The sequence below is a fragment of the Corvus kubaryi genome, unplaced genomic scaffold (genome assembly GCF_017639235.1).
Source record: "Corvus kubaryi isolate FWS band 111438036 unplaced genomic scaffold, C.kubaryi_AGA036_p1.0 37256, whole genome shotgun sequence".
Taxonomy (NCBI): domain Eukaryota; kingdom Metazoa; phylum Chordata; class Aves; order Passeriformes; family Corvidae; genus Corvus; species Corvus kubaryi.
In genome coordinates, this window is record NW_024581076.1 from 6802065 (window position 1) to 6824986 (window position 22922).

Consider the following 22922-nt stretch of genomic DNA (forward strand, 5'->3'; position numbering starts at 1 on the left):
TGTTTTTATTTTTCAGCCATAAATAAGTCTCAATAAATGCAAGGACATTGTGAATAATCCGTTTTAAAATCTGAAAAGCAGATTCATTACTCTATAAATTCACAATACTCAAAAGGTCAAGTGAAATGTTTACTAAGTTTTACATGTACTCTCAAGTTTAAAATATAGGGGAAAATAGTTTTATTACTTTTCTTTTAATTATATCTTTATTTTAAATTACCATTAGGAAGCTTCCAATAGATTAACAATTCACACAGTTTAGTTAGATTTGGTGATTTTGAAGAAATATCTTCACTCTTGTTTAAAAGCAGATATTCTGGGTAAGTAAGATTCCAAATTGTTTCAGTCTGCATATATGGAGCAAGCGCTAGTTATTATACTCTTCTAGATTACACAGTAATAGTTTTTAGCAGTGACAGTATTTTAAGTTGCAAGAGCTAACTGAGAATACTTGCAAATAGAGACTTGGAGCAAACTGGTAGAACATTAAGCACGTTATCCATTTATCTCATGAAGTATGTCAAGAAGAACTTGCCAATTTTAACCTCTACATCATTTCACTGCATGCAATGACAGTCACAATTTCTCTGAATAGGTAGTCACTCCAAAATAATCCCAAATATTTTTTTAACATAAAATTCCTCTTTTGTATCAGATAACTCCCAGAGCATCACCTTTCCCTGATTTTTGTTCAACTTGCACATCATTTTTTGCCATGTATAGTCAAAGCAATTAAGATACACCGGGGGTAGGAGGGAAAAGCTGTTTGAAAGCAAGATATATGTTGGGGTTTTTTTATTTCCTAATATTGCTTACTCCTTAATTACTTAATTAAGAGTGTTTGAGTAACATGTACAGTCCCAAAGAAAAAAAATTTACATTACAGAAGCCTTTTTCCTTCAGATCCCTACCTCCCATGTTTATTGCTCCACGAGGACCCATATCACCCATTCTCATTTCCTGTTCTCTCTGAAAGTAAACATAGTTTTCATGGTCAACCTATCATTCTTAGAACTTAAAACATTCCCATTCACTCCATGAAAATAAAAATGTTAAAGTTTCAAAAGTTTCCATTGATTAAAAATAGTACAAGGAATGAAGTTAATTATACTCCTGGTTTCTATAATACCAAATGGATTAATAAGTTCAATATAACAATGCTGTACATTTTTGCATATTAAAGATTAAATATCCCAAGTTTCATTTATCAGATGCAGCAGTCTAAAGCTCCCAGTTACGTGAACAACTGCAAATGAATCCATCTTCACACAGTGTTTTTAATTAATAAATATGTTTCTATTTTACCTGTAAATAAACAGGTCTTACTACAGTACTTGCTTAAAGGCTGTGGTTCAATAATACTCTGATTTCATGACACAAAAACACTTGTGTTGATTGAAAACCAAGCCCAGATGTATTATGTTGGGGTACATAAATTCAACCTACCAATTCATTATTTTTCCAATAGTTGTGACTTAACTTGGTGGTGGCATATTTATAATGAATTATACTTTGCTATTGATGTTAGCTCAGATACTAACCATCCTTTTAAAGCAGCATAAAACTGTAGTATCACCAGAAACTGTAACATGCATTTACACTAAACAGACAAATAACACATCAAATTGATCCAGATTCAATTGATGCTCAGTCACCCAACAGCAAAAGATTTCTGACATTACTAAACATAAACCAAGGCGTGCTGTTAAACAATACTCAAAGAATAGTACCCAGAGTATCACCCAAATAATCACTTATGGGAAAACAAAATGCTCTATCAGAGACAATTCCAAGGGATTTTAGGATTACTGTTTACATCAAAAAGATTAAATAGAAAAAGAATCACAGTTCAAAACAAAAACTAAGGAAATTTATTTTAAAAAATTCTCCTTAATTTTTTACAGGAATGTGAACAAGTATTCTGCTCTTGAGTAAACACACATATGCTGAGAATAAGAAAACACAAAAAAATTTACCTCATTCTGAAAAACCATTCCACTTAAGATTTAAGAGCCTACGTTCGGATGCACTTTGAAAACAAATCCACATACTAGGCAACTAAATCAGTCTATAAGCGACTTTTACATGGAAATATTAATAAATCAAAATACATTCATAGTATTTGTACAGGTTCACAAAAGTCTGGTTTGGTCAATCATATTTGGGATACCAAAAATGAGTCTTCTATCTTCAGCCACTTGAAGCAGCAGACACCACTATATGACAGAACAGAACCAATAGGTTTACAAAAATATCCTGCTATAGGAAACTGCAACAAGATATATGATAAAGAGCTCTCAGGTCAACAGTTTTGTTTGTAGTAACTCAAATTAACCTAGAAAAAGTACTTAACATCAGAAGAGCACACACTATTTTCAAAAGAATATGGCTTAATGTGGAGAGGAAAAACAAGGCCTCGTAACTAAAAGACACAGGCAGGTTTTAAGGTCTAGCTAAAAAAGGCCATTGATGGAACACTAAGGAGGATCTCTTCCTCTCAACCTAGAACCCATGCTAAAAATTTATTAGAGAACATGCAGCTACTTTGACAGACCTTTCACAGTAACAGTAATTGGCATTTTAAGTAAAATCAGCAGCCCTGCTGGGATCAATCATACCCATAAACTGCCATGAGTTAGTCAAAAATCAGCATACGACTTTACTGATTATTAGTCTGCTTGGACACCTCAGTCTTGACATAAGAAAGTAGAAAGGAAAGTGGTGTATCATCCCTACTGTCAATCCCTAGACCAAAAGGAACACCATGGCTACCAGTTTACACTAGACAGTGTGAGCACACATGCACACCTGTATCCTTGTGTGAAAACCAGACACGTCATGAACAGTTGCGAGAAACTCAGCTACAAAGCTAAGTACCAGACTCTACAGTAGGCACATAATTTACTTGATTCATCTCAGGTTCAACTGCAAGTTGATTGGTATTCGGGGTTTTTTTAATGTGACAAGTGCCATTAGGCAAGGCCAAGTACAATACTGGCTAGATAAGGATGTTAAGTATGGAGCTGTAAAGCTGCACTAGTTACTAGAACTTCTTTTCTTTGTAAAGGACAGAAGTATATGCAAGCTCTGATGTACACTTTTTTTAAAAAACACACTAGTCTTCCTCCTACCAATCTTTAAATGCTACCTTGAAATGCTACCACTCTTCAGTTCACTGAAGTACAGAAAAAGACGGGTAGAACCTCCCTTTTTTGGGTAGAACCTCCTTTTTTTTGGTCTAGTTTAACATTTGTAAGAAAAACCATGAAGTCATTATTTGCCATTTTTTTTAGCTTTAACTTCAGTGTTGAATTAATACAGTATAAAAAACATTTCAGCTGTAGAATCAAGATCCCTAAATGTGCCTTAAGGTCTCTGCTGCCTACTAGTTTATCAACACACCTGCAAGATTAAGATGCTGCTGCTACTTCTAACTATTCTTACTGTTGCATGTTCAAAATATATCATGTTCCCTTGATTTTTCAGCACAGGAAAATTCTCCTGTACTCCTAACACAGAATTAGCAAATTTACACTTCCTGTCAGAGAAAACAGTCAATTTCAAATGTTAACCAGCAGTACATATCATTAATGTCATTAGAATCAGATATTCAAACACCTATCTGTAGGAGACCTGGGTGGTAATAAAAATTCAGTCCTGTCACACACAAATCGTGTCCTAGACAGCTCTTTACTATGTGAGCATAACCATGTTACTACAGGTAAGGTAGGTCAACTAGTCCATGGGTTTTGCCCAAAATATAACAGAAAGGAATACACAGGCAGTTTGACAGAAGAGCTGAACCAGTGCTGGTTGGTAATTCCAGCCCTCCTGAGAGGTTCATTTTCGGATACTCAAGCCTTTTGCAGATGATAGTGTTACCTTCTCAGAGCTGCTTCTCCTCACTATATGACTTCCCATTCTTCTGTTCAGTAGCAACCTGCTTCAGCCCCTTCCCCAAAGCCACCCATAACTACCCATAACAGGGAGTTAAAACTGAGCAGCACGAGAGCAGGGCTAAACTCTTAAGAGAGAAATACGTGGAGTGATTAAGAACCTCTGAAGTCACCCGTACCTAGGAAAACAATCTTAACAGGAAAAGAACAAGAAAAACAAATGATATGCTATTATAGGGGGAAAAGAAAGCCATAAGACAAAGAATGTGTAGGGAAGAGTAAGTTAAACTTTCTGAAGACCAGAAAAAAACATTATCAAAAAAACAAAGTCAGCAAACAAAAAACATCTCTCAACTCAAAACCAAAAAACACAACTCAAACCTTTCCAAATTATTTGTTGCCAGGATTCTTGTAAAATACTTCAGAATTTACTAATGCAGACAACCTTCAAAAAGGTCCAATTCATCTGAGTAATCTTTTAGAAAAACTGCTACAATGGCAACTATAGGATTATACTTGCTAATTACTTTAGAGAGAAGCATTAAAAATTGTATTTCTCACAATTCCAACTAATTTTAATGTCAAATGTAAAAAGTAGATCTACACCAAAATATTGAATACACTCCGTTTTCAAAATATGTATTTTGCATTTAATATAGTATGGATTCTCCCCTTTTTACCAAGTATTTGAAACCAGATTTCCAAAGTATTTGAGGCGTTATCATGTGATATGTTCTTACAACTCAATCACCACTGACAGAGAAGTCTAAATATACAGAGAACGGCCAAGATGATTCTTCTGAGTTTGTTAAATATATTACACTATTTTTTAATTTGTTCTACAAAACCATGAAACTAAATGTTTTGAAAAACACCTAAGAATTGATACAGGACAATGTATCAGATGAAAATTCCTTCTCACACTGCAAGTAAAAATACAAATAGTCATAAACCTGATTTTTTTTAACTGACAAACCAGTGCTACTATTTTCCTTAAAAATAGGCCTTGCAATTGCAGCAGCCCAGAGAAAATTAATCTTGTCTCCAAGTGATGCAATATTCATGGTAACAAAGCTGTCAAAAATTATGGTATGAACTAAACATGGCATGGAAAATTTTAGAACAGCAAAAAGCACGCTATCAACAGAAATGTTAAGACGACAGTTTTCAAGGGTTTGTGGCCAGAAGACGCACTTTCCAATTAACATGCAACTATTTACTCACATTTCATAATATAGTAAACTCAATAATGCTAAGACACGGGATCCAAAAAATGCCTTAGCAAGAAAAGAACACTTGCCTCATAAACTTGAAAATTAAAATCAATAGTTTAATTAGCACTTTATCTAGGTTGTGTGTGTAGTGCAAAATGCAATCAAGAGTGCTGTTGATTCTCACTTGTCATTAACACAAAAAATGAATTTTATTCTGTAATGGACTGTATCTTTGTCAAAACAGGTATGATATTTCTGTACCTCTTACCAGAATTCATTACTCCCTTCTAGTGTGGTTTATTTCATTAAGTTCCTTCTAGAAAAGAAAAATTATTTCCAAAAACCTCTTGAGGTGGCATAAGGCCCTTAAACCTTACATAAATTGTAACTCACTGAAAGACATCTATATTTTAATGACATAAATCATACAAGTTATTAAAGCTGATAGTTAGCAATCAAAACTAGAATTTGGGGGATACTTTTGATTCTGCATTATTTGTCTTTTCCTCAGAATAATCTACTATTTCACTCCAATAACAAGTTCACTTGAAGTCAAGCTGCCGGCAAGAAGTTAAAGTAATAAAAGGCTTCTCTTCCATCCACCCCTTCTAGTCAGCCTTCCCTCTTTGATTTGTTCCTCAATTAAGATCTCTATGCAAGATCCTGAAGTTGCATTATCCCCACACAGTTCATATAATAGCAGTAAGTAATTTTAAATGAAAAAAAAAAAAAGACCTTTCAAAATACACAATTTGTATGTGTTCCTGAGCACTGAAGTCTGTATTCAGAGCTGATCCCTACTCTGAGCTGGGCATCATACTACATGATTCCAGAAATGTCTTCCAGCCTAAACTTCTCAAAACTATGAACTGAGTGATAGCACTCACCCTAGAGTCTAGAAAAATATACACTCTCTTACTTCACAGCTACACAAATACTTTAAACTAGATAACAACGAAAGTAAATGTAGCTATAAAGCATACAGCATGCAGTAAACTATAGAGTCCTTTTTTTAAATAGGAAGCCAAATGAAAACACACTAAGACAGCTAGAGGAGGTAAAGGCAATTTACTGCTTTCTGATTCAAGTCAGGAATAAAGCTGATGGAGATGACTCATTAAGTTACAACACTAAAAAACCCTAAAAAGTAAAAAAAGTAAAAAAGTATCACATCGGCAAAATCAGGAATACACATTGCATGAAATACAATCAGATACACATATTCCAGTAAATGCTACAAATTGGGAAAACACTCCTAATGGTAGTAAAAACTATAATTACAGAAAAAAAAATTATTACTAATCCAGTGCATTTTGTAAGTATTTCCCTTATTTCATTAAGGTTGCAAAGGAAGTATGAATTTTACTAGAATAGGGGAATTTCTTTTAAAACTATCAGCAAAAGTATAGCAATGTATTTGTGGAAAACCTCTCTGCACTACATCTTTGCTCTCTTCTTTTAGTTCTGAGAACAAACAGTTTTCAACTTCTGTAGGGTCTGATTTTCCTTCTGCATCAGTTGCTGAGGATAGTCCTCAGCAGCTAAACCCCACAGAGAAAAAACATCCAACATTAAACAAATGTAATTAAAACTACTCCAAAGTATTTACTATTGTAAGTTGAAGTTATTCTTTAAAAATACAAAAGAACCTTGTATTACCTTGAACAATGTCTTAAAATCACAGGTATACTGTAATAAAATCTAATACTAAATTTATATTCATGTGCAAGACAGCTACCACAACATAATAAAAACATCTGTCTTAATACACCCTGTAACATATCCCCGTATATTTTACACAGATTAATAAAACATTGGGTAGGAGAGTACTCCATTATCCAACTTCATTAACTAAGTACTGAAAAGCCTTTCAGTGCATCACCTAACCCTAACACTGTAAAAGACAGAAATGGATTGCACTTTTGTCTGTGACAGAAAGAGCACACATACTCTGTTTTCACAGATTTAGGAGAAATGGTTTTCAGAAAGTTACACAGTTACATATTGTCTCACATTCACCTTTATTTTAATACCAGCCATTTCTGATCTTCACAAAATGGAATACAGTTCAAGATCTGTCTTTGTTAGGGCCGAATTAGCTTCTACTTTGCAAAATACACAACTTGCTGGTTTTGGGAGGGCTTTTTGACAATAAAGTGTTAAACAACTGTGAACCTCCCAGAATGTTTTGGTTTTGTCATTCTCTTACAGCTGGACGCAAAACCCAACCTCAACTAAAGTTAGCTTCCTTTTAATGCATCAATCCTCACATGATGTTTAAGTCAGGTCTACACTGACAGTTTTGGAAAAGAAAGCAGTTTAATTGCACTAATATGACTCTGAATACAAAGACCTTTAGGAGATACATCTCTAACCAGCAACATTTAATAGTCCTAAAGATTAAAGAAATGGTTAATCCTAAAGGTTAAAGACAATACTATTTAACACACACCAATGCAACAGCTTTGTTTTACATAAGAACTCATACTTCTGGAATGTATTACACGTCAAAAACTCAAATTACAATCTAACTTGTTAACAAAAAAGAAGATAGTCTAAAAGAAGCCAGGATATGCCATGGAACCTATCCTGTTGATTATAGAACTTGGTTCCATATTGCAATTCACATCTTTTCTGCTTCATTATTTTGTCTTGCAGCTACTTGCTCCTTCACAATTTTAATATTGCATTTAAGCCACTGTATTAATATAATTGTGAGTTTTTCTCCCACCTCTCTTATTTCCATTTGTTAAAATACAGTAAAACATTGTATATACAATATCTATAAAACTGACTAAAAATGTATTTCGTTTTCTCTGCTGTAAAAGTTATTCATCATCCCAAAAAAATAATGTACACAGAAGGTAAAATCAGGCCCTAAACAAACTGCATATATATATATATATATATATATATATATATATATATATATACACACACACACAGTTGCTAGGAACAAAATCCAAACATTTTAATGCCATGCCTCCAATCATCATTGTATCATCTGTTCAGGTAAAGAAAAATCCTACCATATCCCTTCACTGTATATGAAGCACTCTCTGAGGATGTAACTGCAAAGAAGGATACTTTTTCCAAATGTCTTTGCTGTTGATGATTAAGAGAAAACAAGTATAAAGGTATTCTGGCAGATTTTCCCCTTTACTTAACAACTAAGGCTCATAAGAAAGGTAAAAATCTGCATCTCAAATATTTTAAGCTAAAATTCAGAAATAATTTTTCACAAGACAAAGGTGCTTAGAGAAGGTAACCACCTTCAACAGATTTGGAAATCCTTTGAAAAGTGAGATTATATCACTTCCCTTAATAGCAACCTTCTCAATTCTGCCAACTAATCTGCTTCTGCTGGACTTAAGAGCCACCTTAGATTCATGGAACCAACACATAAAAAACATTTCTCCCATTTCTATTAGCCTCCTCTTTTCAGTAACAGTAAAGAAATTAAAAATATAAATTAAATACAGATCAATGGCTTAACACAATACAAATGATTTTTCAAAGGCACTTTACTGTTTACTTACCCACAAAAGTACTTTCTGGAAGAAATATACATCAAGTGACCAAGTTCACAACCGAGACATGTAACAATTACACTACATTCACAATACATTCATATCTTCGGAGGCATATTAGATAATTTCATGTGGCATCTTAGAATTATTCTGGTTTTATATGAGCTGAAGAAATGTCAAGAATGGATAAATATCAAAACAGACAACCTGGCAGGTTACAAATTATTCAAGATACACTCCACTATTTACCATGGTGGGTGTTGACTCAAAGTACTGCTTAACTGGCAACAAAGACTGGGCTAACTATACCCTCACGCAGAAATGCACTAAAATATTAAATTGAAAATCAGGTTTTATAGAACAATGCTGCATTTTAGATTTCCCAAATTGTTACATTTTCCTTGCCCAAAACCCAAATCTATACAAATATTAAAAAGAGTGAACACTGGATTGAGTCAAAAGAAGAGTTTTCCCCAAATGCAAGATTCAAGATAAGACGTAGTGAAAGTCATCGATCTTTACGTAGAAGAATTAATCAGCCAAGAATACCCTTTATCATGGAATGTTTATGTGAAAATCTACTTCTTAATTGAAGTGTCAACTATAAGACTGCAAAATCAACTTAAAAGCACCACTAGTTATAGCCACAGTGCACTAAATATGACTCTTTGCCAGACTTCTGTACTAACAATTTTTCCTCACCAAGTAGATATTATATATGCCAACTAAATTATAACATAAAAACCAGTCCAATTGTAGTTGCTATCTCATAACTAATTTAAGTAGCCAAGTAATTAGAATATGCAAGTATTTGTCAAAAAGAAACTGAAAGCCAAAGTCTTGCAATGCTACAAAGAAGTCCTGTAGGAGAAACTTCTAGCACCCATACAGTGTCTTTTATACATGTTATGGATGTTGCTTACAACCAGAATAGTACAATGTTTAAGATTTCTCCAATTAACTTATGGCCTGTCCACACATACAGCACACTAAAACATACGGAAATATAAACAGAGAAGCATCAGAGAAACTTTCTGCATGAAGCCAAGCTGCACAGTTATTTTATACAACTTGTAGGCCATTTCTGGTAAAACTGGAACAATATGAGGCAGACTTGAATGAGGAAGATGCTTGTCATTTACATAAACAAAGTTCTGACTGATGAAAATAATATATTCTACCAGGCAATTCTAGCGTTTGCATCAAAAATTTAAGAAACTGGTCATCAGAATAAATCCAAACAGATTAAAAAACATTGCTTTCTAGCTAAATACCCTAACCCAAGTCCACACACTCTTAAGCTACAGTGTCTGGTTTCATCAAAAATATCCAACAAAAACTAGTATTTTATTTATGTACAATAGACCCAAAGGTCAGAATTATGTTAGGGACACAATGGGGACCACCCAAACAATAGGGACAAACACGAATAGCTGGTTCTCACCTAAACTCAGAAGTTCCCCTGTAGTTAAAAGAAATGTTTAATAATTCAGACATGCTGGGAGAAACAAACATGAAGACTCTGTAAGTAAATAACATTTAAAATGTATTATAAAAACCAGAAGCATGTAAGAAGATAAACAAAGCCTGAAGAACCTAATTTCAACATCATACTCTCTTTTTTGGATCTTTCATGTAACTGCATTTGGAACAGAAAACTACCAGCTCTCCTGTCACAAGCAGATAACCCAAACTGCATTTGGGACCTGTAGTAAGAGCAGTGTGCTTCATGTCACGTATAGAACAAAACTAATACAAACACTCTTTCATCCCACACAATTCTAAGCCTAAACTAATGAGCCAGAAGCCACTGTAGGAAATCGTAATGGTGACAAATATTTAAGTAGGGCCCATTGTGATAGGACATGGGGTAATGGTTTTAAACTAATAGTGGATAGACCCCCCACTAGATCCAAGGCAGAAATTTTTTACAGTGAGGGCAATGAAATACTGGAACAGGTTGCCCAGACAGGTGGTGGATCCCCCATCCCTGGAAACATTAAGGAGTGGATTGGATGGGGCTCTGAGCAACCTTAAGTAGCTTAAGATGCCCCTGCTCATTGCAGGAGGCAATGAACTAAATGGCCTTTAATGGTCCCTTCCAAACCAAACCATGCTATGATTTTAAGATTATGTTCAGGCAGAAACATCTTTGAATGGCAAACCTTAGCCATATTTAATTGACTCTTCAAGCTTTAGTTTCTATTGAACTCCCCATCATTACAGTTACAAACCAGCTCTACCGAAACTCGTCATCTTACCAGAACCCACTATTTATTAAAAGTGCTAATTAATTGGAAAGTAATACCCAACCTCTGCACAATTAAAGTGTACTTGAAGGAAGACAGAAGTATCAGACTTAAACTCCATTTTCCTCATGGAAGATTTAATAACCCAAAACAAGCACTACCTCCAATAACAAGAGAAAAACTACTTTGACAAGGAGGCTTGTGAAATATTCATGAGAAAAGTCATAAATATTTTAATTTTAAAAATAACAGCCTGGTATCAGTAGACAGGCAACAGCACTAAGTTAATTTCTATTTGCTTCTATTTTTATCGGTTTACTGCACTATCACTATTAAAATTTTCTGCTCTGTGAGAGCAACTGAAGCAAAATGTTAGAGGCTAAGCAAAAGGTCACATTAAGAAAAAAAACAACTTGGAAGGCACTAGCTTGAGAGAGAAACCAGGTCGTTAAACAGGCTTCCCTCACACTATGCTACAAACCCATTAACAGGTTTCCTCACATCCAAAAATAGTATTTCTACAGAAGTTTCATTTATTGCTTCTTGGGCATTTTATTCTTTCTTTAAACACAGATCCCTTGAGCAAAGACGAACTTTTCTAAGCAGAGGAACTTATTTTGGTTACAAGTCTCAGGGCCACCAAGCAAGATCATAGGATTTAGAGAGATAGATGAGTCTGAAATAGGTACCAAGCAGACAACTGAAACTGAAAGTTAGTTTCTTCTTAGTCTGGGTAAATACGTGTACAAACTCCAAGTCAAACTTAACTCCAGTAGCTGAGGAAGAAAAAATGAAAATTATTAAGGCAAACATTAATTTTAGCTTCTTCAAATATATACGGCATTTATCAAACACATCAAAGAATTTTTCTAAGTTATTTATAAAAGCCTTATTCTTACTTGTCAGAATATGAAAAACTGAAGAACTCTATTCAAGTAACTTAAGTTGAATAAGTAGATTTTATTTAAATTGTGAGCAGCAACAATTTTCAAAAATTATATTAAAATACAGAATATAGACTTATTAAATCTGCTCTTGATTAGATTTTTTCATTTTTATCTGTAAAATCCATGAAACAGCAAAAGTTAAGTATGCAAATGGAGTATTCTATAAACAAGCACAGATGCATTGGAGGTCCCTCTATCAATAATTGAACAAAAATGGCATCTGCTACAGCTGAGGCCTCATGAAACACCAAGACTGACAAAGACTAATGTCATTTTGCCATTCCATAAGCAGCATCTGGAAAGTGTTATTTTAGTTTCTTCATCATCAATCTTACTGAGAGAAAGTAAGGTTATAAACAAAACCAGATATTCTAAAGAAAATTAACAGAAAATTCTGTATCAATTACTGTAGAAAAGAACAAATTTGGGAAAGCTTAAAAGCAGTACCACAGCACCTAAATTCATACTGGAGGTTTATGCACATTTGACAGCACATTAAAGTATAAAAATTAATTGTGAATAGTCGCTTGTTCTATTAGCAAGTTCACATAAAGTACATATTAGTATTTTCCAAAGCACTTTGTGCAAACATTAGAAGATGACTGCAACAGAGCAAAAGATTAGTCTCCTAAACATAACACGAAAATATCACATTGCCTAAATACTCACAGTTCACACATACAGAAACATAAAGTTACAAATGAAACATAATATTGTAACAATTATTTGCTCCGTTACTGAAAAATTACTTTAAGTAGCATCCTTGACATACGTAAAAACATGACCTACAAAACCAATTATGAACCATCCTAAAATGATCATGAAATACTTACAACCAAAAGACCTTATTCCACAAATACCTTCATTTAATGTATATAAACACATAATATGTTACAAAAAGATACCTGAAGTTCTGGATTGATTTTCATGTAAAATGCTTTTTCATACTAAAAGCAGATATGACAGTTAAATAGTTTTTTCTACCTGACAGACAATGTAATTAAAGACTGAAAATAATTTATTTAGTTTCTGAAAATAATATAAATTGAGTATTTTAAGGCTTGTTAAGGAAGTTTTATTCTTGCCCAAAGCAACAACTTTAGTATCTGAAACACCAAGGAACAGAAGAAATGCATGAGTCTGTCTACTGATGCATATCACTCCTGAAAAAATAAAAATAGTTTAGTGCTACTGCCAAAACTAGGACTGCCCACAAAAACACAAACTGCATATTTATAAACTACTTGCTCAAAGACCTATCCTATGTTGATTTACGCATAGGAAGAAACTTGATTGCTTAAGTAAAACCACTGCCAAGAAAAGCAGGAGTATTTTGTCAGGGTGGTGTCTTTTCGTTCTACATTTAATGATTTGTCTTTTTCCAAGCTAGTTTTACCTTAAAAAGCCTTTCAGGCGTCACACAGCAGCTATGTATGCTGGACTACAGTAAGGATGCAATTCATCTCACCCAATCACGCTCTATAAAAGAGCTTCTATAAAGGAGTAAGAAATTGAGATTTTATTCATACAAACTCAAAAAACTTCACCACCATTAGCTTCATTATGTATATGAGGCTGTCAGGATAAAATAACCAACATTTATTGTTAGAAAACATATCAAATTTGAAAAGATTCTTAGAAAAGTTTTATTAATTTTTTTATTGGGCATCTGCCTTAGTTTAGTTTTGAGTAAGGTAGGAAACAATTCACCATTCAGTGAAAATTCCAACTGCTTACATTACTGGAGCTTTTGGGCACAATGCTATGAGAAGATGGGATGAAAATACAGTTCTATTCACTTAAAGAGGCAAGAAGTGCAGAAATCTACTCCTGAAATAGTGAAGTTCAAAGAAATCTAACTGATAATCTTGTTTCAAACACATCTAATGCTTAACTTGCAAGTGAATATAGAAGTGAGGGATAAGACATGCCTCAATAGGGCTCCAAACAGTAAGAAATGGAAAACTGCATTTATAAACTGCTCCAAAGGACCAAATTCTTAGAACAAAAATGACGTTGGGATGGCATTCCTAAAGCTATAAACTTCATTGCTGTTTTGCAATGTGCTTTTTTACTTTCTTGCTCTCATCTGTCTTACAGCGTTTGATCCAAGTCCACTACAGCCACTGCTGTTGGAGCACCTCCACTGCTTTAGCAGCTGACACTTTATGCTGATAATTACTCAACATACTTGAGAACAGTGCCTCTGCAAAAAAAACTAAAGGAAAGCAAAACAACATCTAGAAATAATTCCTGAAAAGACTATGAGATTAAAAAGAAAAGTATTTAATATACAAAGTCTTACATGAAAAAACAGCAAGCATTCAGAAGTTGAAACTGATGAATTCTCAAGGAACAGTCCCTTACACATTCAAAAAGGGGTTTTCCTTGGAGGGAGGTGGGCAAGGACATCCAGAAGTCTCAATTCCCTCTTTAAACCATCAGTTAGAAGAGCTGTAAATTTTAGGCTGGTATTGCAGCTATTGTTTCACTAAGTACAATACCCACCCAACACTATTTCACAGTGTTACTACAGAATTAAATCCGTGCACACCAAAACCAGGACTACGACTCCTATATATTTTGGTCTCTGTTTTAGACACATGGAAACTACTTTAGTATACCAAATCCAAGCCACTAAGTTGGTGACATGAATAAAAGCATGTCTTGGAACTGGAATTGTTTTGTAAAACAGCTCTGATTGAGATTCAACAATGTAAATCTAAGCAAGCCATCCATAACTGGATAATAACCATTGCATGTTCAAATAATTAATGTATTACTGGCACTCAGAAGTATTTTCTTTTTAAAAAATATTTGTGCTGTTGAAAAATAAATCACCATCAGCAAGTTCCTCTTTCAGCCAGAAGAATGTATGCAAAATAAAAATTAGCAAAATACTACTGGAAAACAAGTTTCCCAATTAAGCCACTGTGAAATCAGAATGCATATAAATTATTGAGCTACAACAGCACATTTCAACTAACTGACTTTTAGAAAGGAAGGGAAAAACCCTATCCAGTATGAAAGTACTATATATATATAATTTATCTAGTAGAGATCACACAACTAGATTAATAAGTTGTTTAGGCATCACCAGGCTGCCCATTAGATTAACAATCAATGCAATCAAATTTGTAATGTACATCATCAGCAGCAACAAGAATGCTTCAGGAAAAGAAATCTTCTCACTGAAAATATTTTTATCATCTGTAACAAAATCAAATAACTGGTAGCTGCACTAAACTTGACTACAAGATGTTTTTCTAAAGTAGCTATATTTTTTAAAAATCCAAGTTTAGTTAGTTAGGGAAAAGAGACAGAAAGAAACTTTCAATGGGAAAGCCTAATCCTGCAGCCTTATATAAGAGGGTCCAATTCTGGTTGCCATCACACTTACCATTTATCTTCCTGTTTTAGACTGACCGGTAAAAAGTGATAGGATATAATTGAAAGAAGCTTACTTTTCAAAGCTTTTAAGAAACAAAAACAAGGATTAGAAACAATTATTATTGTCCTACTAAATAAAATGTTGTCAGAAGACTTCAATATGTTGTCAGTATTATGCCAAAAAAGCTTATCAAGACCTGAATGGTAAAAAACTATCCAACAGTATCAAAAAATTCAATTCTCACCAAGAGTCAACTTTTAACCTCTGAAAATAGACAATAGCTTTCTCAGTACATGTATAGTGGTAATCTGAGAGTAGAAGTAAGTGCAAGATGGAATCTGTTCATGGCAAACAAGTATTAGTAAGAACAAATAAAAACAAATTAGTTGTATAAGAAATTCTAAGTGGAAATCAGATTTGATGTGTCATTTTGCAATCTCCAGAAAAGGTTTACAGTTTTTGTCTGCTGCAAAATGCAAAGGCTTTTTCAATTCCCATTCACACTACATAACTGCAGTTATCTAAAAACATGTAATAACAAGCATCTATAAAATGATAGGCATGCTTAGTCGCACAGCTGCCCTGATGAGAAACTGTTGCTAAAGAAAGTAAACACATCACTTGCAATTTTGTTTCAATATTCCTCTTTTAAAGTTAAAAGAGCATTAGAAGTAAAACCTAAGGCAAGACATAACTAGAATACTAAATACTAGTCTAGAGAATACTTTTTTCATGTATTATTGTATATGCCACTTTAATTTCATATGACGTTTAAACAACACCACCTGTACTCTATATTCCTTTATATATAACTTAAAACGCTTTTGGTAGAGCTGTTACTGCAAAACTGCATCTATATATTCTTGCAGTGTATTAATTAGGTCCAGATGAACACACAATTTCAATAATGCATGAGAGTGCAAAAGCAGTCTTCCACCTTTTACCTTTCCCCTCCAAAAAATTTGATGTATAGAAATCATAAAAGTTATGCATAGTGATTGAAGTGCTTTCCATTTGAACCACTCCTCTTCCTTTTTTATTCTACATTTTTGCCAAGTCCAGCACACCGACTTTTAACAGTTTCTATTCATATAGAGTTTGGAATTTAAAAATGTAGATAAGCAACAAGGATGGACAAACTGTGGCAAGCAATTTAAGCACAGAGACTAAATACTATTATCTCAAGACACCTGTAAGAAGAAAACCAGTAAAGGCTATGGTGGCCAACATTATCTAGTTTTCCCCATTCCAAGTTGCAGAACATAGGCCACAGTGTCCTAACAGCAGTAAATCTGAGGGAGCTACTGCCATCCCAGGGCTGTGGGTTGGCTCCCCACCTTCCTATTACTGCACCTCTCTGCAGCAAGAAGTGTGAATCTCACAGATGAGCTAGGAAATTTTGACAAGTAGCTTACAGGGTCAGAAAGTCAGGCAACCCCAAAAGATGCTACATTAAGATACTGAAACGAAATTTCACATTTGGCACTACAGAAGTCACTATCAGTAAGCACTATTTCTAAATTACATCAGATGACTGTTACATACTATTTACCCAAGTATGCTTAATAGTATTTGGAACACACTACAGGACAGTATGAGCTCTGAATACTTGGTCTTCATCAGCCTGAAGAAAAGATGTGCTGAAAGCAGTTTTCTTTTAGAATGAGAACACAGGGAAATAAATTACCATCTGCTTTTGAAAGCAAGTCCCTCAAAACACAGTGAGCAGAAACAACTGGTACCTGTTAGTAAAATCAAAGGAACTATTTTGCTTCCTCCCCATCTTTACTAAAAACACTAAGGGGCAGAGGAGGGGGGAAATGTCCTGCTGAGAACAGGAAAACATTTATTTTCTAACATCTCTTAGGATGCCTCAGAACATACATAATAAATTCTTTGCAACCCTACAGAAAATTTTATGGTATAGAATATAAAACAGGTTTTTCTTTCACAGGAAGTAGCTGAGAAACCAGCAGGTCATTTCTGATTGATGTATGGAGTTGCACCTGTGAAGGGGAGCAAAATCCCCTCCTGCAGACTACAGTTGTTTCAATAATGTAAAAGAGCATTGTGTGAATTGCTTATTCATTGTTTCCTCACTAGGAATAACTGTAACAGTAAAAGGTATCCTACTCATGAGAAGGTAAAAGCATTTGTAACATGGTTTGCATTCATTTAACTGATCTCGTCGGTAGAAAAAAAAGTCATACCCTTTGACCAACATAATTTAGAAGCTGACTCCTCTGATAGCACCATTTTGTCAGTCCTGCAGGATGAGTCTTCAGAGGCAGAGCATACCTAAATTACTAATATAAATAATTTACAGATTGTAGCAGGAGGACAAATTTTCCCCCACCTTCATAATCTTTCAGTCTCCTTTAATAATGATTTGGATGTTCTCCACATCTAGTTTTACACAGGGTCAAAAAGGGAGAGTGATTTTAGGCTCCATATGAAATTAACACTGCCCTTTTTGTTCTGAAGTATATTATTCTTAGTAAGTGAAAGTATAAACCAAAACCAGTAATTCAAACAAGCTTAACAGCCTGAACTGGTTTAAAATTTACACCTTCAGGCAGAGTAGCACACTTCCTGATAGAAACCATCACCTCCCACTTAGAAAAATTATTTTACTGAAACATTTCAATTCCCAAGTAAAAAGAATTAGTATCTGAACATCTTCACTTAACGGAAGTGTTACATCACCAGCTTGTAGGAAAAATAACAGTGATGTCATCATACAAGAGAGTAACTACACTACTGAATACGTAGCAATTCACTCAGGAGAACGATGAAATACTGAAGAGAAAACAGCCAACAAGAAGATGGCAGTTCAATAACTAGTATAAAAATAATATAATAAAATTCTTTCGCATCTTTCACCATAGAATTGTACTTACATTGTCCATGAAATTTGGCTTAAATCCTCCCTCCTGCTGTCGTCGTAATTCCTCCTGTTCCCTCTGGCGTAGCATCTCTTCTTCACGACGTCTGTGCTCTTCTTCATGTCTAGGATATTTTTCAAAATTATGTCAGCTTAGTCTCTTGACCTGTTCAGGCTTGCACTCAGTCTCAAGAGGTAAGATCAAGTACACGAACAGAGTTGGTCGTTAATTATTTTTTACATAGTGTAAGGCACTAATCTACTCAACTTCAGGAGTTTGAGTACTTTCGAAGTTTCATGGGGGTTTTTTGAACTGGAATACAAGTAATTTCAATACCAATACATTCTATACCTTCTCTTCCAGCTATATATTGGTAAACAGGTTAAAATATTCCAGTTTTTAAAAAGCCACTATGGATTAAAACATTTCAATACTGCCAAAAGACACATTTTTAATTCTGACATGTGTTTGTGCTCTTTTTTTCTTATTTATTGTGATATTTAACACAGAAAGTATAAATCAATACGATGACACTATGTCTATTTTCTTAAACTTTAGAAGAGGCATTAAAACAATTATTTGCATAAATTAGATCTCAAAAGAAAAATTGTTTGCAACATACTAGAATATCAAGTGAAAATACCTTTCAAAATCCCTTGTCAGACCTTAAGATTGCAATGCTATGACTCTATAATGCAGATCACTGCCCATAAAATTTAGACGCATGTTCCTATCTACTACAGCTATGCTTCGGTCACGTTAAAATAAATATGAAACAAAAGAAATAGGCTAAGACATTTCTATGCTATTTAGAAATCTAAGAAATTTACAACAAAACTAGCAGTGCTGAAATAAGTTATAGAAATCAAGCAGCACTTGAAACCACTCTTTTATATTAGCATTATATTAACATTATCAGAAACATCACACATTATGCTTTTGAAAAGCAAGTTTAGCCAACACATCTAAATTCACGCGGGCCTACAGTGGCTGCATGCCACACCTCCGTGCAGTAGAAGACGAAATACCTCAATTGTATCTGCTTGCGTTTTTGAAGTTCTTGGTTTCGAAGTTCTTCCAAACGCCTCAATTCTTCCTGACGACGCATGAGATCTAACAGGATTAAAAGTGTATTTAAATATAAAAGCTGTCAATCAACAACGTGGCAACACAAGACTTGTTATTACTGTCAGATTACAGTTCTAACATTCCATTTTTCAAACAAAATTTTCAATGCATTTAACTCATCTCTTTCCATAAAGCTAAGTCTAGTACTTGAAAAAAACACTGGATCCATGGCTTACAAACACAGAAAAGGTACAAAATGGGCAAAGCCTCCAGAGCAGATTACAGAAACAGAAATCTTAAATTCTCAAAAAAAAGGAAAAAAGCTCTCTCGATCCATTAAATCACATCCTAGTTTTACATCTAGGACAGGGCATCAATTTTCTCACAATGCTGTATACTGCTAAAATCACACTACTAAGAAAACCATCGCAATATTTATGGACTTTCATACTCTCCGCTACCTACTGCGGACCACTACGTGGCACACAACAGAAAAAGAGAAGTGGTATGAACTTCAGGTGCATGAAGTCTGAACCTCCATGGACATCTATCAGGACTCTGCTTACTGCAACTTACCAATGACTGGGCTTTTAACCCCACAAAAAAGGCCCAGCCATAGCCTCTTAAGAAGCACTTAAAATGATCTTAAAAAGCAGGGCATAACTCATAGTAATTACTTTTGCTGACCAGTCACATTATTGATTTCTGCCTGGAAATTTATGCTTTCTTCAATGAATATTAATTTTATCATTTGTTAGAAAGCAGTTCTTTATTTTTTAACTTCATAGGATATTGGCCGCATATTATTTACAGAAACCACAAGTAACATTTTACCATACCGCCCATTACATGCCTTTTATGCTTTAGTTCAACTATTCTGCAGATCTTCTCTACACATTTCTTCACTATATTAATTAAAATACCTTTTTAATTATGCAAATCACTTTCCTCAAACTTGCATCAGCATAAATTATTACAACTTAAAATTTTACTTTAATATCCAAAAACTACAACGGCCAGTACATTTTGCCAAAATATCATGTATTTGTTTTCTTTTTGAACAAAGAAGATTATCAGATTTTTACTCTCACAACATCTCTGTTGACATTAGAAGTCCTTTCTCAATCACATTTTACAGGACTGCTTTTCTATTCTCTTCTGCAAAATTAACACATTTCACACTTCAATGGAATATGACTACACTGAAGAATCACTCAAATCACAAAGTCTGAGGGCTGCTTCTTTCCAGCTATGCTTGTCACAGAAGCCCTGGCCACTGGTATCCTGATCGTTGGGCAGTGTCATGAGCACACTTCTTTTTGCTTTTAAACAGCTTTTAGGTTATTTCAAGAGTACAAATGTACTTTCCTTTTAAAATAAACCTTTGGGTTGCTTCAGAGTATTACTGAGATCAAAAACTAACCCATTCTGTATGCAACACTGTCCACTGCAGGAAAAGATGTTTCCTTTTCAGTTCTTTGTTCTTTCAAATTTATGCAGCATTCCCTATTTCTTGTGCACACAGGCACAAAATTTCCTACTTTCTCTCTACCACTAATTACTACAAATTTATCATTTCCTGTCCTTTGTTCTTAAGGCATAGCACTCTACTTTCCTCAGTGTTCTTTTAATTTTTCTCCATAGCATAGTTGTGATTACTGCCTCTCCTGAAACTGGTAGTATTTTTAAAGTTCAACATAGCAAATTATGATTCAGTATCATTTGACAACTGCAAAATCTTGACAGAAAGCCTTAGTAGGCCGTGTGAAAATACAGATATAGAAGTTCAAACTCTGCCAAACAAGAGCCATTCATATTAAAAGACCTGCAGTGATGGTATTCTTGACTGACAGGCCATTTCTCTGAACAGAAAAAATCTGCACTAAAGCAGCTGTGGGGAAAAAAAGAAAACAGAGAGCATTATTATTAGCCTCTGCACTTCCTTGTGCTTATACTTTTACCTTCAACCTTCTACATAGGAGAGAGCAGAAGGTGAAGGTTTTCTCACCTCAGAAGTTAATCCTACAAACTGGAATATCAATTCCACAAAGACTTGTAAGCAGTTTAAGCTGCTGATTTTTTAGGTTCTAAAGATGAAAAATAAATGCCAAATTTCCATATAATTGATAAAAAAATTAAGCTTCTGGTGAAATTCAGTCACGTTTTCCAGCATTTTCATAATCTATTTAACCATCATTATGAGAGAGTATTTACAAATGTTTGATGCATACCACCAGTACGTAGATCAGAAATACCATGCAATTTACTTACACATGGAAACACGTATTCTGCTTTACAAATTACTTCTGACTCAGTCTGTCAAAATATGACACTTAAAAGTGAAAAATTACACATATCAAAGAATTAAATCTACCTTCAGAATTAATACCACACAACAAGAACCTGAGTACTCAAACCAACATGTTCTAGAGTTCAAGTCCTACTAGCTCTTGTAAAGCAGTTTCAACACAACCTTTACCTGCAAGAGTATATGGACCAGTAAGCTCATCCTTCCTGCCTTCTTTCTAACTCCTACACAATTAAAACATGATATTTTATTTCCTAATGACTGCTTCAATACATCTAAGTTTGACTTTGTGCACCAGGGATACAAAAACAATAAGTCTAGGTTCTGATGCCTTAGAATCTTCATTGCATCTTTCTACAGAATCCTGTGATGCAATCTCATTAATATAATCAATATTCTTGGCATGGCATGAACTTAGACCCACACTGCTCAGAGCAACAAAAGGCAGCTAATCTTTGAAAATACATACAAATGAAAAAAAACACCTTATTTTCATACATACTAAAGAATTGAGAAGACTAAAACAGAACAAATACTTGCTTATCTCTAGAGCTTGGAAAATTACATGTCGGCAGGTGACTAAGAAGAAACGTAACTATCTTAACAAAATTCTAAGTTATCTGCTACCAAAGAGGTACTCTGTTAACCAAACTGTTAGGGGGAAAAAAACTCCTCCTACACTAAAAAAACCCACATTTCCCCACTGGAATAGCAGCACCAAATGTTTTAGTGGCTCTTTAATGGAAGGAATAATTCTCTCTTTTTTCATATAAAACTGGCATTTAACAAATATTCAAAAAGAAGAATACATTTTCCTTCATGTTCTCCTTAAAAGAAACCCTAATATCCAAAAACATACCTAAGATTTTTCCCATGTTTTACCATCAAGAGCTTTTCTATCTCAATTAAGACACCACAGTCACTTTGTCTCAGTTTAACATGTAATTAAGACATGAATTTAAGAAAAAGTAATCTCTAATCTTGCCCTCCACTACAGGCAACAGGTGAATAAATTTGAAGGAAATTAGAGAGCATGATTTCTGGAACTGGATCATTAGCACTGTTAAATATTAATAATTAGATAAGTCAACAGGAGAGTTATCCAACCTGTATCTTAAGCACTGTATCTTAACCATCATTACAAATCTCAGTCAGGCATACACACAAAACTATAATGTGTCTAACTGCCAAGGGAGGGCAGTACTGTGTATTGACAGCAGTATTCTTGCATCATATTAACATGCACATTCCTCACCTGTAACATACACCTCTTAAGCTTACAAGGAAACTTAATGTGTCAACATTTTTTCTTGGAAAATAAATCAAGAAACAGTTGTCATTTCAGGTGCTGCAACAACTATCTAGCATTTCAGAACAGTGTTCTATGTTATTACACTCTTTCTAAGACTTTATGCTTTTTATATTATTACATAG

General features: G+C 34.3%; 1 protein-coding gene across 12 annotated transcripts in view; it reads right to left on the reverse strand.

Moving 5' to 3' along the window:
- The window catches only part of PSPC1 (paraspeckle component 1), a 59479-nt gene that overhangs the window by 29767 nt on the left and 6790 nt on the right, over positions 1–22922 (reverse strand). For 6 of the 12 annotated variants that reach the window (XR_006015331.1, XR_006015329.1, XR_006015330.1 and 3 more), the window contains exons 5-7: positions 19141–19225; positions 18128–18236; positions 912–969 (exon numbers count right to left, since the gene is read on the reverse strand). Coding sequence is in view for 7 of the 12 variants with exons in the window: in XM_042023882.1 (XP_041879816.1) it covers positions 912–969; positions 18128–18236; positions 19141–19225 (252 nt within the window). In the remaining 5 variants the exon portion in view is untranslated. Of the gene's footprint in view, positions 1–911; positions 970–8078; positions 8443–17318; positions 17534–18127; positions 18237–19140; positions 19226–22922 lie in introns of those variants that run through there. The other 6 variants (XR_006015333.1, XR_006015332.1, XM_042023886.1 and 3 more) reach the window with 3 other exon arrangements.